The sequence below is a fragment of the Triplophysa dalaica genome, chromosome 3 (genome assembly GCF_015846415.1).
Source record: "Triplophysa dalaica isolate WHDGS20190420 chromosome 3, ASM1584641v1, whole genome shotgun sequence".
Taxonomy (NCBI): domain Eukaryota; kingdom Metazoa; phylum Chordata; class Actinopteri; order Cypriniformes; family Nemacheilidae; genus Triplophysa; species Triplophysa dalaica.
In genome coordinates, this window is record NC_079544.1 from 3,179,036 (window position 1) to 3,197,732 (window position 18,697).

General features: G+C 36.7%; 1 protein-coding gene and 1 long non-coding RNA gene across 3 annotated transcripts; both read left to right on the forward strand.

Annotated features, from left to right (window-relative positions):
- Positions 1–5,259: 5,259 nt before the first annotated feature.
- LOC130418059 (uncharacterized) lies at positions 5,260–9,750 on the forward strand. The gene is made up of 2 exons (XR_008906267.1): positions 5,260–5,867; positions 7,584–9,750. It is a non-coding gene; the product is annotated as an uncharacterized LOC130418059 (long non-coding RNA).
- A 3,766-nt stretch (positions 9,751–13,516) lies between these two features.
- LOC130418007 (uncharacterized) lies at positions 13,517–18,382 on the forward strand. 2 transcript variants are annotated; one of them, XM_056743923.1, is made up of 3 exons: positions 13,517–13,647; positions 15,063–15,215; positions 16,485–18,382. In XM_056743923.1, the coding sequence occupies exons 1-3, from the start codon at positions 13,570–13,572 to the stop codon at positions 17,526–17,528; spliced, it is 1,275 nt and encodes a 424-aa protein (XP_056599901.1). In that variant the 5' UTR covers positions 13,517–13,569; the 3' UTR covers positions 17,529–18,382. The 2 variants fall into 2 exon arrangements, with proteins under 2 accessions (XP_056599901.1, XP_056599902.1); XM_056743924.1 differs by lacking the exon at positions 13,517–13,647 and adding an exon at positions 13,953–14,437 and having other exon boundaries at positions 15,043–15,215.
- Positions 18,383–18,697: the final 315 nt, after the last annotated feature.

Sequence of the window (18,697 nt, forward strand, 5' to 3'; positions counted from 1 at the left end):
AGCATCTAGAATTGCAAAGTTGGAGGGAGGAGAGGATGTCACTTTAACAGAGAGTGTGCTAGGGGAAAGAGAGCGAAGGTTCAGTCTAAAGTAAATGGTTGGTGGTGTTGGTGTAGTGCATGTAGGAAGGAGCATGTTGAAAGTGATGAAGAAGTGGTCCGAGATGTGAAGAGGTGTGACTTAAATGTTGTCTGTGGTGCAGTTACGGATGTAGATGAGATCCAGATGATTTCCCGATCTGTGAGTACAGGCTGTGACGAGGCGTGTGAGGTCGAACGAGGCGATGAGGGTGTGGAAGTCAGAAGAATAGGGTTTCTCCAGTTGGATGTTGAAGTCCCCAAAGACTACAAGATGGCCGCCATCCTCCGGGAATGATGAGAGCAGCACATCTTACTCTTAAATGAAGTTGTGAAGAGGACCTGGGGGGCGGTAAACTACTACATTGCTGAGCTGAGTGGAAAAAGTGATATTAACGGCATGGTATTCAAATGAATAGTTGTTGCATAGGGAAGATAGTGTGGAATATCCAACATGCATCATATTCTCGTTGGGACTAAACCTGTACATTAATGCTGTGTAATGATTTCCTGTCAACGTAGTCTGCTTCATGCGGACCAGAGCGACACTTGATACGTACATGGGTGCAGTCCAGAGCACCGATCACATTTGGGAATGCAACACATTTACATTTACATTTAGTCATTTAGCAGACGCTTTTATCCAAAGCAACGTACATAAAGTGAGGGAGCAACAAGCGATATGTCATACAGGAGCCATAATACATTAGGTGCCAATATAAAGTTACTAGTTTCAACAAAAGCTAGACCACTTCCTGTTGAGAGAAAGGGTTAGTGGGTTTTTTTTTATTTCTTTTTTATTTGTCTGTCAGATATTCACAGAAGAGTTGGGATTTAAGTAGTTTTTTGAATGTTGTGAGAGATGTGGTGGACCGGACAGAGTTAGGAAGAATGTTCCACCAGGAAGGAGTTGTGAAGCGGAATGAGCGGGAACGCGATTTACTGTCCTTAGGAGAAGGCAATACAAGACGCCGCTGGTTTGCTGAACGCAGGGATCTTGATGGGGTGTAGGGTTGCAGGAGGGTTTGAAAGTAAGCCGGTGCAGATCCAGTGATAGTCCTGTAGGCAAGCATCACTGGCTTGAATCTGACACAGGCTTCGACGGGCAGCCAGTGGAGAGAGATGAAAAGGGGAGTCACATGAGCCCTTTTGGGCTGTTGGTAGACGAGGAGTGCTGCTGCGTTATGGACCAGCTGGAGCAGTTTGATAGCCTTTGCAGGAAGACCAGCAAGGAGAGCATTGCAGTAGTCCAACCTTTAGATTACCAGGGCCTGAACAAGGAGTTGTGCCGAATGCTCCGTGAGATAAGGTCTAACTTTTGTTAGGTGTTAGGCTTCAAAATGTCATGGTTAACATTAACGCTTCAATAAAATATTTAATTTCTATTCATTTATTTCAACTTACCAGTGATTCCATAGAAAGCCTGTTTAATGGTACCAATCGCTCTTTGGCCAGGGAAGCCAATGAACACATTTAGTAGTCCTTGTAGCCTGTTAACTGTCACCCGTTCTGTATACGGGACACCCACGTTTGCGTCAATATTGTGCTTGTAATTTCTAATCGAATCCTGACACACTATATATCATTGGAAAGGTCTAAGACTCTAGAATACAGATTTTTTGGGGTGTTTTTTAAATAAATTTATGTAGGGAGAGTAATTGATTCTTTTCTATAAATAGAGCGATTTTTTGTTATCCTTTTGCGACCCGTATTTTTCGAATATATTTTTTAATCACAGAAAAACTTTTTTACAATAAACCTAACAACATACCTTTAAAAATTTGTTGTGTGTGTGTGATTTTTTTTTTAGCAATAATCAGCTACTTTTCTTTTTTCAAACAAGACCAATCGCAAGTCTGTATTCCAAAGAATTCATGAGTTACCCCCATTTTAGTTCCAAGTCCAACATGCGATTTCATCTGTAGGCTCAAAAAGGGCTCCGACAGTTAAGTAGTTTTAAAGACAGGTACACAATTCGAACAGAGCGGCAAACCGCTGCTTTGCTGATATTCTCTGCATCTTCAACGGAGCACAAAACTGTTCCACTGGCAAGAAAACTAATTGCAATGCACGCAGTCTGTGGGACTGTGATAGCTTTATTGTGGCATGTTCAGTTTGAAATATAGGGTTTTCAATAATCTTTAAACATACACTATCCCATCTCTAGAGAAACTGTACCGTTCGTACAGGAAGCTGTCAGGAAAAGTCAACGGGTCTGACCTATCCCTGAAAGTTTGTTCTCTCTGAAATGTCCTGAAATAACTCCCTCATTCACCACCTCATCAATAAAAGGACATGCCATGATTATTAAAGTCTGACACGCGGGTTGAGTGCCCTATATTTATACAATTTTCGGTAATTAATAAAAAACCTAAAGCTAACAAATCACATGTAAACTAGTTTTTTAAATATCTGCTTGTATATATTAATTTGTTAAATGCAAGCTAATATTCTTTCATTTCTGGACTGGCAGCAGTTAATAACTACAAAGAAGTACCAGAGATTAGCATTAACCAAGCTCTAGCAACATGGCTTAGCCTCACTGTTAGCATGCCCCGGACCAGGCTAGTTTCCCAGTAATAATAACCGAGTTTGAACCATTTTAAGTTTGCTTTATGAAACCGAATCGATGGACAGTAAGTCTGACTTACCAACAAAAGCCTGGCTTATTTCGTAATCTTGTTTTATGGAACAGCCCTCTAGAACAACAAACACAAAGAGTAAATCTATGACTAAACAATGGCAAAGAAATGACAAGTGTAATACAAGGGCTATAGAGGACATGATCAGACGTTATTTTACCAAGCCCTCCTGGATGGCAAAACACTCCGCAAAATGACTGTTTAAAATATCAGGAAATGCAATTCAGTGCAACATTTCATTGTCCAGGAACACATGATTCCTTTGTAAGTCGTAGGGAAGCCGTAATGATCGCCGTCAAGTCCAGCTCTTTATTGCACCAAATAATTGAGTGTTTTAGTCACGCTTTTTTCTCCATTTGCTGCGCGATTTACCATTCAGAAGAACGTGTCCTGGTGCTCAAGGGGGGCGTGTTCACATGGGAAGGTTATGCCAATGCATGCCCTCTATATAGAGAACTATTGAGGACAACAAGCAGAAAAGAACCACCTTGGCAAACAATCACAGAGAACCACTGAACAATGAGACTACAGCAGGAACCGTAAATCAATGCAAACTAAAAGTCCACAAACATAGAATATGACATACGTGACAGTAATGATAACATAAAGATCAATTTTCTTGTGAAATGCTTTTCCATACATTAAAACAGGATTGCTTAAAGGGATAGTTTTTGCATGTAGTGTGGATGTCAGTGGCAACTGTCGACTGTCGCGTAACAGCTCTCCTGTTTTTGCCAAGTGGTGGATATCCTTATGACAACATCATGTTGACCCTGAGACAATATTAAAAAAAAATCAATCAATCAGATTGCAGAAATAAATTTACAGTTTATTTTAAGTTTAATCTTCCAACCAGGATTAGATGCTTCTAGACCATTGTTTTAACTTAACATTTCCCTCTGATTTTAGGGTTAAGTTATGGTTGGGGTTTGGTGTTGGGTGTAGGTTTTTTTTTAAAAATGTTGTTCTTAGGTCAACAAAATATGTTGTCCTGAAGACATCAACCACTTGGCAAAATCAGGTCGAGCGTCCGGTTATTAACATTCTTCAAAATATCTTTGATTGTGTTCAACAGAAAGAAACTCGTACATCTTTTTAAGAACATAAGGTTGAATGAATTATGACATAAGTTTCATTTTGTGTGAACTAACCCTTTAATTTCAAGTCACATGTAATAGTTTGTGTGAGGAACAGGCTTGTCTTGAAAATTGACAGGTCACCATTCGCTCTCATTTATAAGGAAGAGATTAGATCTTATGAAAACTCTTAAGTAGGGTAAGAGGCCGTATACATGACGCCGTTTAAGAATGAAAAACTTTTATCTATTTAGTCTGTTCGTTTACAAGGCAACAGCGGTTTGGGGACCTGTAAACGCAAACTTTTAAAAATGGGTCTCAAAGTGCTAGTTTTCTCAAACGCAGCCGTTATCATCTCTGATGTCAGATGCATGTGTATTATGCATTCAGTCGTGCGATTGTACTCAAAAACAATACGACGGCCTCCAGTCTGTACAATAGTTTTTAATTATATACATGCATATTTTAGAATCTTTTAGACTGTAAATCTAATTATATTTGTATTGTCATTCTGTTAAATGTATTTAGAAGCTTGCAACACCTACAAAAATTCCTTGTGTGTGCAAGCAGACTTGGCAAAGAAATCTTCTGATTCTGATTTTCATTCCATACTGTATATTCATACTTTCATACAATATATTCAACCAATCGTATATATTCATACTATCTTTCACGCAAATTCAAGATTTATTTCATATATTCAACCAATCATATTATAAATACTTAAATTTCCTGAACGGCATGCCAAAGCTTCCTTCATTTTCCAAGAAACCCTGCGCTATGTTTAGGCCAGTTGTACTACTAATACTGTGAATTTCTTTTAATATGTTTTATTTATTTATTTATCTCTTTATTTGTCATTAGATGATGATATAGGTGAAATGACTGACAGTTTCAGAAAATGTGACACGTCACTCAACAGCAGTTTAATTAATCAGAAATGTGATTCTTTAGAATAATCATCCCACAAAGTTTCGTTTCGTTTCAGTCTCATTGTTTTCATGTTCTAAATCAAGACAAACTGTACAAACCTGAAGTGTTTCATACTTTATTGAATGTTCTGGTCACACCTAGAACCTTTTAAGAAGATTTGACAGGCAAAGAATTAAAAACGGAGAAAGATGTTTGACTTCAATAAAACTAAAGGAAAACTATACTGAAACCAAAGATTTAGAAGAAGCTCAATTATTGGATAATTGGATTCTTACTAGTTTTTTGTCTCATTTTTCATTTCAATACACAAATTTCATTATTTAGGTCTCCGTTGAATAAACCATCAATCGATGGGCATTTAAAGATTCATAAAATTTTTACACAATGTAGATACTATGTTGTCTGTCGACACTCTGAATGAAGAATTTAATCACATGTTAGAGGAGGAGCATCTCTGTCATTCTTTATAAAATACCTGCCAGCTTCATCCAGATCACGAGGTACACAACTAGACTAAAGTAAGTAAAACACTTTGGATCATTTTGTATGGAATGTTATTTCATGTTTGTTTTAAAGAGGGGGGAAGATGGAAAGAAAAGAGCATTAAACTAAGAGATGTAGTTAATAAAGGTGTGAACAAAGGTTATGATACAGTTTCCCTTCCAGCAATATTCAAGTAAACTATTTTAAATCTTTGGTGATTTTTTGTAAGATTTTTTTGCAGAAACCAGTTAGCTTTGGGAGAACTCATAAGCTTAGCTGTTTACATGATCCCATCTCGTATTGTCAATAATAAATGGTCCAATTGTGTGTAATATACCACACTTTATTTTGTATTTAGTTAGTAATTGGCAATTTAATGACATAAGCAGAAGCCCTTGTAAATACTATAAAACATACTTCAGTGTAAATTGTCATCTGGAAAATAGGAAATCCTTTTCACTTTGCATGCACTGATCTTTCCAGTTATGTTGCTGTTTTCTCAGACCAAAATGTCGAAATCTGACAATCCTTCACACAAAGAGAAGAAAACAGATACATCAGATATGAAGAAACAATCTGACAATGAGAGAGAAGAGGAGTCAGGACCTCCCAACACTGACCGGCTTGCTGCTGGTGTTGATAAACTCACTATTAAGGTAATGGTGGAACAATTTACAATGTATGGGATACGTTCTTCCTTTATTTAGGCCTGTAGTATTTGTCTAGTAAATTACATGGAACAGTTTACTGTTAAAATTCTGTCATGATTTACTCAGTCTTATTTTATTTTATATTCGTAATACTTCCTGTTCATACAGTACCACAAAACCTGTCCCTAACCTTGACTGTATTCCATCTGAGAAGCAGCACAAGAGTTTTGAGTTTGAACTCAATGTTACACCTAGTCTACACCGGACATGAGCAGGGATGGACATGTATTTCAAATACTAAATGCTTCATTTTTGCATGTATCGTGGAAGTCAGTGGCTACTGTCAACTGTCTGTCTACCAACATTCTTCAAAATATCTTTGTTTGTGTTCAACAGAAAGAAATTCATATATGTTTGGAAGAACGTAAGGGTGAATAGATTATGATAGAAGTTTAATGTCGGGTGAACTATCTCTTTAATTCCATATCACCATGTACAGGTGCATCTCAACTAATTAGAAATTCGTGAAAAAAGTCAATATTTTTTGTCACTCATTTCAGAAAGTAAAACCAATGTATCATATATCATATCATATAGATTCATTACACATAGAGTGAAATATTTCGTACAGGCTTCTTACAGATAATGAAAACCAAAAATGCAGTGTCTCAGAAAATTATAATATTACATAAGATCAATAAAAAAGAAAAATTTAAACCGAAATGTCAGGCTTCTGAAAAGTATGTTCATCTCTATGCACTCAATATTTGGTTGGGCCTCCTTTTGCATGAATTATTGCATCAATGCGGTTTGGCATGGAGGCATCAGCCTGTGGCACTGCTCAGGTGTAATGGAAGCCCAGGTTGCTTTGATAGCGGCCTTCAGATCATCTGCATTGTTGGGTCTGGTGTCTCTCCTCATAGATTCTCTGGGGAGTTCAGGTCAGGTGGGTTTGCTGGCCATTCAAGCACAATACAACCATGGCCATTGAACCAGCTTTTGGTACCTTTGGCAGTGTGGGCAGGTGCTAACTCCTGCTGGAAAATGAAATCAGCGTCTCCATAAAGCTTGTCAGCAGAAGGAGGCGTGAAGTGCTCTTAATTTCCCGGTAGATGGCCGCCTTGACGGTCGACTTTAGAAAACACAGTGGACCAACACCAGCAGATGACATGGCAGCCCGAATCATCACTCACTGTGTAAAACACAACATGGATTCTGTGCCTCTCCAATCTTCTTCTTGACGTTGGGACCTTGATTTCCAATTTAAATGAAAAATTTACTTTCATCTGAAAAGAGAACTTTGGTCCACTGTGTTTTCTGTAGTCCAAAGTCGACAACGCCTTTTCAGAAGCCTGACATTTCTGTTTATAATATCTTTTTTTTATTAAACAGCTGTTGAATTGATGAATGCAACTCAGGAAAGAAAGTACAAATGGTTTCACTTTACTTTAAGTATTGAGTAATAATAATTCACATACTTACCATTGGGTTGGGGTTAGGATTAGGGTGTGGTTTATTGTTAGTTACATGAAATTTTGTAAAATGTGTAGTAAATACTATAATATAACTTGTAATTAGGACTCCTTAAAACAAAGTGTTAACTCCCTTTAGGTACGAAGGCGTACTTTTGAAAAGATAGTGTTCCAGCGACATCTCTTGTACTTTCTTTTCTGAAAGTGGAGTTGAAGAAAGGTTTTATAAACTGTTTATCTGTCTGTCTAGGAGTCAACACCATCATCAGACAGGGATCAAATCAGAGTCAAGTTTTTGATCAATGTCCCAGTGGGCGTTACACCTGAGATGAGTGAAAGCAAGGAATCACATTGCCAGACATTTCTTGATCTTCTAAGGAGAACAGCTTTCAAGCCATAAGATGAATTTCGTTATAATGATATTGCTGTCGTTTTTGGTCTTAATGGAAAGGAGTCAGATAGAGGTGCCACAGGTGCCACGGAAGGTGCCACAGGTGATTCAAAAGGTGACACAGATACAGAAAGTGACACAGATGCAGAAGGTGACACAGATACGGAAAGTGACACAGATACGGAGAGTGACGCAGATACGGAAGGTGCCATAGATACGGAATTTGAAAAGCCAATTCATTCTAAAATTGTTTTTGAAAAATTCAAATTTACATGGCAAAAGTTGAAGGTCAGAAAGGGGATCAAAAATGGATCGAAAGTGAAAACAATCCCATATCGAATAATCAGAGAAAAAGTTAAAAGTCACGAACACACCAGGAATTTAGTTAAACAATTTAGGACAGAAAGCCCGGAATGCAAAATCTATTTCTGCTTTTTTGACGCAGACGCAGTCGATTTTAATCATGTGTTGAGCTCTTACATAGATGTAATCCACGAGCACAAGTACCCAACAGTGATGTCAACTGGTTATGTGTTCCCTGAGGGCAGTGAGAACAGAGAAAACAGTGAACGTGATCGACAGGTGCGGATAAAAACAGCTGAACACTTTCCTCTGGGCACTTACTACCCAGAGGCCAATTTCTGTGTGCTTCTACCTGATGAAGAAGACACTCTTCCTGAGAAGTTTGATTATCCAAGAGATTCGAATAATGACATGGAATCTCCAAATTTGATAACTCAAGTTAAAACACGTGAAGGCTTCAAAGCGGTGTTTGCAGACAAAAATCCAATTGTTACTCCTAACCTTACTTCATCGAAGAAACAGTTTCACACTGATCCATGGACCTGGGCAACTGGTGCTAATATACACAAAGAATTTGCACTAACTAGACACCAGGAAAAGGAGGTAAAAAAATATAAAAAAATGATTATAAAAAATAAATATAAAGACGACCGTATGGTAAATGGTGAGCATACTCGTTTGTTAATGAATCTGGTAAAAGATCTTAGAAAAGAGCATAGAAAACAATTTCAAGGACCTGGCACTGATCAAGTATTCGAGGCAGCAAGAGCTGTTCGGAAATTACTTGAACAGCAAAATGAGACACAGATCGAGGATCCACCTGCAGTTTAATAGGGTCTATACAAAAACTATAATCCAAAAATACAGGCGGATGTAAAATTCCTAATAATCAATCCACAAAGAAAAAACTGAAAAACACAGGAAATAAACAAAGAAAACAAGGCAGAGAGGCAGCGTGACATTAACAAAACTACATGAGCAATGACATAAGACCAGTTTAAATAAACATAAAGCAGGTCTAAGGAGGCACAGATGACATTAATCAACAGTCATGAGTACAGCAAAGGGTTATGGGAAATGGAGTCCAGAATAAATAACAGAGGTATGGGATGTAGCGCCCTCTTGTGGTTGATCCCAAGCCAACATTTATGCAGAATAATGTATGTTGTGCCCCTATATGCTTATTGAATGGGTGGGTTACAGGTCTCCACCTTAAACATGTGTGGATCTGAACAAATTATTAATCAACATTTATCTTTCAATAACAATAACGATTTAAATATGATTAAGATCTGATCAGTACCTTTTGTGATTATGTTACAAGAATTATTGAGTGTTACCAGAATAGTTCCTAGTTTGTTTTCCAAGGATGTATATTCTTTCTATGTTGTCATGACTGTATGAAAAAGAGATAGACAGGTGTACTGACATGTAAAAACGTGCAGAGGCTCTTTCCTTGATTCAAAGTGCCATCAGAATATTAAATATAGCTCATTTACGGGTTAGACTTCCTAAAGAAATGTGTTTTGTCATAAAGTTTTGAGAACATTCTGCCGATCAGAGAGAAACACATGTGTACTTATGTAATGACAGATGAATTGTTTCTGTTATCATTAATACTACTGTACAGATGTAACAGCAGGTCGGCCTGTGGAACTCCTCATGAGTGCTGAAGCTGACCTCTGCTTGTGTTTCTTCAGTAAATGTTGTTTGATCATCTTCATCTCTGACTCCTTGTCTTCATTCATTATAACTGATCAACTGGTCTTTACTGTACATTCCCCTCCTGTATGAAATGGGCTGAAAATGGTTATAGGATAGGATTGCACCTGACACTAGGTGGGACTCAACTGGACACCATGATGCACAACTAACATTTGTGTTTTGGGCCCATAGTTTGAAATGGATCATTTCTGTTCAAAATAACTCATGCAACACCATCATTAACCACAAGCGGTCTGTGGCCCTGTTGAAAATCTGAACATGTGCCCTTAACAAGAAAACAAGAGTAACTTGAATACAACTGCTATAATTGTTAGACGACATGTTAAATGACTTAAACAATGTAAAATATAAATAATTAACACAATTTATTTACAATAAACAAGTAATAAGATAAGTGACAGGTACTGGTGTGAATTGAATGTGTCTGGATGATTGCATGATTCAGGGTGAAGTCTAATGTTGACCATGATCTGAACATGACGAAGCTGATGGGGGTCTTGAATGAGCTTGTTGGGCAGAGACCTCCAGTCAACAGAAAAGGCTATACTACCGTTAATGCATAACAACCGTGAGAGAAGAATGACATTTAAATTGTTTTGTGCACTGGTGAAAAAGATAAATGAACAACATGCTGTGATGCTTAAGAATTTCTTTACTGAAAGTTGAAATCATTTTGTGATATCTGTAATGTATTCTTCTCTTCTTCATTTTAATCTGTTCATATTAGAGCGCCTAAAATGTAAACTATGAGAGGAATTAGAAAATTAGAAACTTAAAGCCCACTGCTTTGTGTCCACTGTCCTGCTTTTAGTTTATTAAAAATATATGCACACATTTATTTCATTAATACTTTCCTAAAATGTAAACCTTGATCTCACATAGTGTGAGAACACATAAGGGTTCATTTCAAAGATTCTAATACAGAAACACTGACTGTTACGGATGAGACACATATGAATGAAAAATGTTTAAAAAGCATTAAAGCATAAAGGTCATTATTATTTAAGCCTAAAGATAAGTCATTATTAAAGTCATAATAGGACGATTTTACAGCATGTTTACATCATATCAATGAGAGCAAGAAGAATTGTTTACTCACATGAATGATCTTTGTGTTACCAAATTGGTTGTATGATATCTGGGAAAATATCTCTCTCATAATTTAGGTCTAGTTTGCCCTCTTGTGGTGATGTTTTGAAACGTGAAGCTCAATTTACTTTTTCGTTGCAGATTTGCAGCGCTACAAAACTTTATGAAACTGAATTTGTCTTAAGTTTACGTAATCACAGCAGCCCTGATTAAACTTATTATTGTTATGCAAAAGTTGCTCATCTAACAATCGAGTTCTGCTTTGTGTTCCCATTCACAACTCATCCTTATTCTGTCCTTACACATCATCACCATCTGATATATCGCAATTGCACAAAAGGAAGATTTTTTTTACACTTTGGAATTTCTTCAACGACTCATGTCTCAGATTTTTCGGAAACAATATTTTCTTTCATTTGTATAGAATACTGGCACAAACAGACAATTAGTGCAGTTAGTGCATAACGTTGCAATCTGATCATTCTTTGGATTCTCAATGGACAATCATTGAGATATTTTTTGAACAATGCAATCAATTGTTTATGGTCAGTTACACCAACCACAGACTGTCCTGCCACAAACTGATGAAATCTCTCACATGCAAAAGTCATGCTTAGAAACTCTTTTTCAATCTGAGCACAGCTGCACGCTACATCAATCATGGAGCGTGAAGCAAATGCAACTGGTTGCCAGGTTCCATCAGAATCCTGGAGTAGGACTGCTCCCAATCCTGTTTGTGAAGCATCAGCTGAAATTTTAATGGGACGTTTAGGATCATAAAACTTCAACAATTGCTCTTTGGTTAATATCACTTTCAAATGTTGCCAAGCAGACTCCTGTCCATGTTTCCAATTCCATTCATTCTTTTTCACAGTTAACCATCTCAATGGACATATCTTCTCAGACAGATTAGGTATGAATTTACTCTGTATGAATCTCTGTACGTGTTTTACACATTTTGGTCTCGGCATATGCTCAATAGCAGATATCTCCATGGGATATGGTTGCACTCCTGCTTTACTGATGATGTCACCCAGGAACGTTTATTCAGTCACTCCCCATTGGCACTTTTCTCTACTCAACTTCAAATGTGCACGCCTGGTTGCTTCCAGACCTTTCTTAACATTGCATCATTCTCTTCTTGCAACGCTCCCCAAACAAATATGTCATCCATCGATGTATCAACACCTTCCATGTGTTCATATATCATATGCACTGTTTTATGATACACCTCAGGAGCTGAAGCAATTCCAAAAGGAAGCCTTAAACAATATCTCCCATTTGTTGTATTAAACGTGCAAAGTTTTGAGCTGGCAGCATCCAATTTAAACTGCTAAAATCCTGATGATGCATCCAGCTTGCTAAAATATTTGGCATTTGCAAACTGTGCCATAATCTTTTCACGTGTAGGAAGCAGTTGTCAGTGTGACATTGAGACTGACACTGTGACACATACACACACACAGTACACCCATAAACAAACATGTACTCACCTTCATGCTGCAATGTACTTGTGTGATGTGTTTTCTGTATTTGTCTAGCATCTCAGTACAAACCAATTCAAACCACATTGCATTTTCTCAGCACATTCAAATTACCACAGACACATGTTATTTTCTACCATCATTTATTTCAAATACAACAACATGGATTACATATACTCAACAATCTCAGTTTTGCAGAACCAAACCTGTACAATACACAACCTGGGGTTTTTATATAAGACTAGCAGCCATCTTAAATGTGACATCATCGGGGTCACAACCTTCATACCTGCAAAAATCAATTATTTGTTGTTTATATGCTTATGTCCTGTATGGTGAGAGCTATTTTGAATTGTGTTTGTGTAATTTGTGTTAGTTTGCATTTTGTTTCATAATGTTTAAATGTTTCATCTCACGTTATTTACAATTTGACTTCCAACATGGTACAATCCAAGGGTGGGGCCTAGAATATAAGATTGCTCCCAAATACTCCTTTTGGGGTGGTTGAATAGGTGTTTGTTTAAGTGTGCTGGAGCTTATCACAGAGAGTTTTCACAGATGCTGTTCAGACCTCAAGGTTCAGTTGAACTAGCCTGTAGATATTGTATGTAGTGCACGGTTTACTATCTTTTAGTTAGTTCGTCACTTTCTGTTTACACCTTACATTTTTAAATTTGATGAAGAGAACACAATAAATCTCTCTTCCTCAGACCAACATTTTTTTGGGGGGGTCACTTTTAACACCCATCCCTCGGTTCATCCCGTTAACAATATTGTTGAAATGACTGACATTTTCAGAAAATATGACAATTAATTTATCAGACATGTACGATAATCATCCCACAAAGCCTCATTGTCTTCATGTTCTATCAAGACTGCACATTCAATAAAGTATGACACTGTTCTGGAATGTTCTGGAAACACCTAGAACATTTTAAGAAGATTTGACAGGCGATTGAATTAAAAGCGGAGAGAGATGTCCGACTGCAATACAACTATATGAAAACTAGGACTAAATTCAAAGATAATAATAAGTTCAAAACATTTAGAAGTATAAAAGTTTTTTTGTCGATTTTCTCAAAAATACTGTCATATATCTTATTGGATACATACAAGTTTTCTGTCTCATTTTCAATACATACATTTCATACTTAAAGTCTCTATTAAACAAAACATCAATGTAAGGGCATTTATAACATCGTCACAGCAATGATGTGGACACTCTGAATAAACAATTTAATCACATGTTAGAGGAGGAGCATCTCTGTTCTGCAGTACAAAATAATACCAGCTTCATCCAGATCTTGAGACCACACGAGGAAGTAAGTAACACTTTTTATCCTCTTTGTGTAAAATGTTCTTTCATGTTTGTTTTAAAGAGGATGAAAAGATGGAAAGAAAAGATCATTAAACAGATGTAATTGATGAAGGTGTAAACTAGAGATTACACGATAAACCACGCAAAATGTCCTGACTGTTCGTAATACCGTTTTAACTCTACTTACCATGATAACCGCGTGTGAATATCGTGCTTTTGTAAACTCGCAGTGATTCGTGTGCAGCCTGTTTGATGCATGCGTAGCTCGTGACGTTGTTGCGCACGAGCAGAAATAGCGGAAGGCATTGACAGCGCTCGGTGTGCTTGGATTTGTTCGCCATTTAAATGGACCAAATCGGAGGTCTTGGGCACATTATGGTTCTAACAAGAGTCTTGGGCAAGTTAATCGAGGATGGGCACCCTGCAAATCACGCAAAGAGGAAATCGCCGCAAAAGTGGGGAGGAACTGTTGCGTCAAATTTGCTGAGTCACATTCGTGAACAAGACCTGCTGTTATATAGCGAATGAGAGATACGTTATCTTTTAACTCGATAACAAAACTAACTCGTGCAAATAACTGAGCAAAATATTTCATGATCTCACTTGTTTTAAGTAACGCAAAATGAACGCATGTTTCTTGAACGTGATTGGTCAGATATGTGACGTTATGTGCGCTGCGTCACAGCACATGCATTGACGGACATACGATCTTGATTTGTTTACATTTCATTCGCTGTTCTTTTGTGCACATTGCTTGTGTTGTTTTATGTGTGGATTTGGTGTTCTCATTCAAGGTAACTTACTGTTCATTAAAACCTGCAATAGAAAATGTTTATTTGATATTTATGCTTAACATTTAAAGCAAAGTTGCGTCTATCACCAAGACAAATTCCTTAATTCAGGCAATAAAGCACTTTAAATATTCTGATAATTGTTGTCAGTTGATTTTCTAATATAAAACTTGTTGAAATGTTCAGTTTGTGTATCAGTTCTTTTTGAACAAAACCATGATAATATTGATAACCTATAACCATGATGTGAAATTTTCACAACGTTACATCTCTATCGTGAACAAAAGTTATGATATATTTGCCTTTCCAGCAATATTCAAGTCAACTATTTCAAATCTAAATCTTTGATTTTTTGCACAAACAACTTGGCTTTGATGGAACTCATTAGCTTATCTATTCACATTTTCCCATCTTGCATTGGGGATGTTAAATAGTCCAATTGTGAATAAAGTAAAATGTATATACTTTGTTTATTGTTTAGTTAGTAATTGCTAATTTGATGACATACGCAGAAGTCACTGTTAAACTTTAAAACATACTTCAGTGTAAATTGTCATCTGGATAAAAGACGCCGTCCTTTTTCACTTTGCATGCACTGATCTTTACAGTTATGTCACCGTTTTCTCAGACTAAAGTGTTTACATCCGACAATCATTCACACAAAGAGAAGAAAACAGATCCATCAGCTATGAAGAAACAATCTAAGAATGAGGGAGGAAAGAAGACAGAACATTCCAGCTCTGACCAGCTTGCTGCTGGTGTCGATAAACTCAGTATTGAGGTAACGGTAGAAATATTTACAATGTATGGATACGTTCTTCCTTTATTGAGGCCTTTACAATTTGTCTAGTCAATTACAAGGAACAGTTAAACCCAAAATATATTTTCATTTTAAATCCATAACACTTTCTATGCATGTTATTCAGGTATATAATGACGCCAAATATAAAGATCAACTCTTCTGTGAAATGCTTTTCCATAAATTAAAACTGGATGGCTGTCAATTTTAAAGGGATAGTTTTTGCATGTATCGTGGAAGTCAGTGGCTACTGTCAACTGTCTGTCTACCAACATTCTTCAAATTATCTTTGTTCGTGTTCAAAATAAAGAAACTCATATATGTTTGGAAGAACGTAAGGGTGAATAAATTATCACAGAAGTATCATTTTGGGTGAACTATCCCCTTAATTTCAGGTCATAATGTAATAGTTTTGTGTGAGGAACAGGCTTGTCTTGAAGATCTGGTTTGACAGGTCACCATTCAGCCTCATTTGTAAGGAAGAGATTAGATCTTATGAATTTAATTTATGATAACTGTTAAGTAGGGTACAAGGCTGTTTTCATGTCACCATTTCAACTATAAATGGAAATCTTTAATCCATTTTGGGGGACTGGAAACTTAACAAAAAGCTCAAAGTGCATGCGCATTACGTTTAATTCTTTGTTTGTCATTATAAAATATTCCATTTCTGTAAACTTATTCAAATTACAACAAAATGTTGTGAAAGTTAATATGCATAAAAGTGTGTTAGTTGATGCATAATGAACCCCATAATGATCCATAACTCATATGTAATTATATCACATCAGAACATTGACATTGTTCTTAAGGGTGGCTTCTTCCCCATCTTACTCTAAAATGTCATTCATGTTATCATGATGATTAGTACATTTTAGATATATAAAAACAGCTGTTGAATCGATGAATGCAACTCAGAAAAGAAAGTACAAAGGTTTCACTTTATCTTAAATATATTTGTTACATTGCAATTATACATTTAATTATGAATACTTTCTATAGGGTTAGAGTCACGATTAATGTGTGGCTTATTGTTAGTTAAATGTAATTGTGTAAAATATATAGGAAACTTATAGTAAAAAGTACTATAATTTGACGTGTATTAAGGGCTGCTTAAAACAAAGTGTGAGCTCCATTTAGGTACAAAGTCGTACCTTTTGAAAAGATACTGTCCCAGCGACAGGTTTTGTACTTATTTTCTGAAAGTGGAGTTGAAGAAAGGTTTTATAAACTGTTTATCTGTCTGTCTAGGTGCCAACATCAACATCGGACAGAGATAAAATCAAGGTCAAAATTTTGATCAATGTCCCAGTGGGTGTTACACCTGAGATGAGTGAAAGACCTGAATCACATTGCCAGACATTTCTTGATCTTCTAAGGAGAACAGCTTTCAAGCCAGAAGATGAATTTCGTTATAATGATATTGCTGTCGTTTTCGGCATTAATGGAAAGGAGTCCGAGAAAGGTGCCATAGAAACGGAATTTCAAAAGCCAATTCAATCCAAAATCGCTTTTAAAAAGTTCAACTTTACATGGGAAAAAAACATCCCATTTCGAAAAATCCGAGAAACAATTAAAGAACATGAACACACCAGGGAATTTGTGAAACAATTTAGGACAGAAAGCCCGGAATGCAAAATCTATTTCTGCTTTTTTGACGCAGACGCAGTCGATTTTAATCATGTGTTGAGCTCTTACATAGATGTAATCCACGAGCACAAGTACCCAACAGTGATGTCAACTGGTTATGTGTTCCCAAAGGACAGTGAGAACAGAGTAAACAGTGAACGTGATCGACAGGTGCGGATAAAAACAGCCGAGCACTTTCCTCTGGGCACTTACTACCCAGAGGCCAATTTCTGTGTGCTTCTACCTGATGAAGAAGACACTCTTCCTGAGAAGTTTGATTATCCAAGAGATTTTAACCAAGACATGGAATCTCCTATTTTGATAACTCAAGTTAAAACACGTGAAGGCTTCAAAGCGGTGTTTGCAGACAAAAATCCAGTTGTTACCAGTCCGCCTAAACAGTGTAAATTCCACACCAATTCAAGGACCTGGGCAATGAGTGCTTCTGCACACAGAGATCTTGAATTTACTGACGAATATATAAGCAAGACACAAAAAAAAGGTGCAAATGACCGCCGTGCAGGAATTGGAGCGTTTATTCCTCTGTTAATGGATCTGATAAACAATGCTAAAATCACAGAAGAAGAGAATAGAAAACATTTTAAGAGTCCTGGTGCTGATCAGGTATTCCAGGGAGCTGGAGCTGTTCGGCACTTATTGGAATGAGACACAGATCGAGGATCCAACTGCATTTTAAAAGGGTCAATACAAAACCATAATCCAAAAATACAGGCGAAAGTCAAATTCCTCATAATCAGTTGAAAAATGAATAACGGAAAACAGATGAAATAAACAAAGAAAATAAGGCAGAGAGGCAGTGTTACATTAATAAGATTACATGAACAATGACATAAGACCTGTTTAAATAAACAAAGAAATGAATCAACAATCATGAGTCCGGCAAAGGGTTATGGGAAATGGAGTCCAGAATTAATAACAAAGGTATGGCATGTAGTGCCCTCTTGTGGCCGAGCCAACATTTGTGCAGTATAATGTATGTGTGTAAGGTGGGTTCTGTGGCTCCACCTTGCTAGAAACATGTGATTCTGACAATATTATGAATCCATTTTTTTTTCAACATTTATCCTTCAATTACAATAATGATTTAAATGTGATTGAGATCTAATAAGTACTTTTTGTGATTGTGTGATAAATATTATTGAGTGTTACTAGAACACTTTTTTTATGTTGTCATGACTGTATGAAATCGAGCTAGACAGTTGTATTGACATGTAAAAACGGAAAGGTGCTATTTCCATGATTCACAGTGCCATCAGATTATTTCTCATTAAATATAGTCTAAACTTCTGGAAGTGAGAAAGTGTCTTCTCATCAAGTCTTGAGAACATTCTGCCGACCAGTGAGAAACAAAGTACTTTTGTAATAACCGATGAGTTGTTTCTGTTATCATTAATATTACTGTACAGATGTAACAGCAGGTCAGTCTGTTGAACTCCTCATGAGTGCTGAAGCTGACCTCTGCTTGTGTTTCTTCAGTAAATGTTGTTTGATCATCTTCATCTCTGACTCCTTGTATTCATTCATTATAACTGGTCAACTGGTCTTTACTTTACATTCCTCTACTGAAGTGGTTCTCAAACTTTTTTGGCTTAAGTACCCCTTTTTAGGATATTTTCAAACCAAGTACCTCTTGATCAGACAACAATATTTTACTTTAAAATACAGTGAAATGAGAGTCAAACCTTTTTTATTTCTAAATTTATTAAAAAAAAATGATGCATCTTTGTGTAGTTCTAATTTCATATATAAATACTATTATCATAATTTATTGATTTTCTTTATTTATTCGCTTTGGATAAAAGCATGTTTTTACT

Coding starts and splice junctions, on each gene's coding strand:
- LOC130418007 (XM_056743923.1), top strand. CDS start 13,570: ATGTTAGAGGAGGAGCATCTCTGTTCTGCAGTACAAAATAATACCAGC. Junction 13,648..15,062: donor TCTTGAGACCACACGAGGAA/GTAAGTAACACT, acceptor CCGTTTTCTCAG/ACTAAAGTGTTTACATCCGA. Junction 15,216..16,484: donor TCGATAAACTCAGTATTGAG/GTAACGGTAGAA, acceptor CTGTCTGTCTAG/GTGCCAACATCAACATCGGA.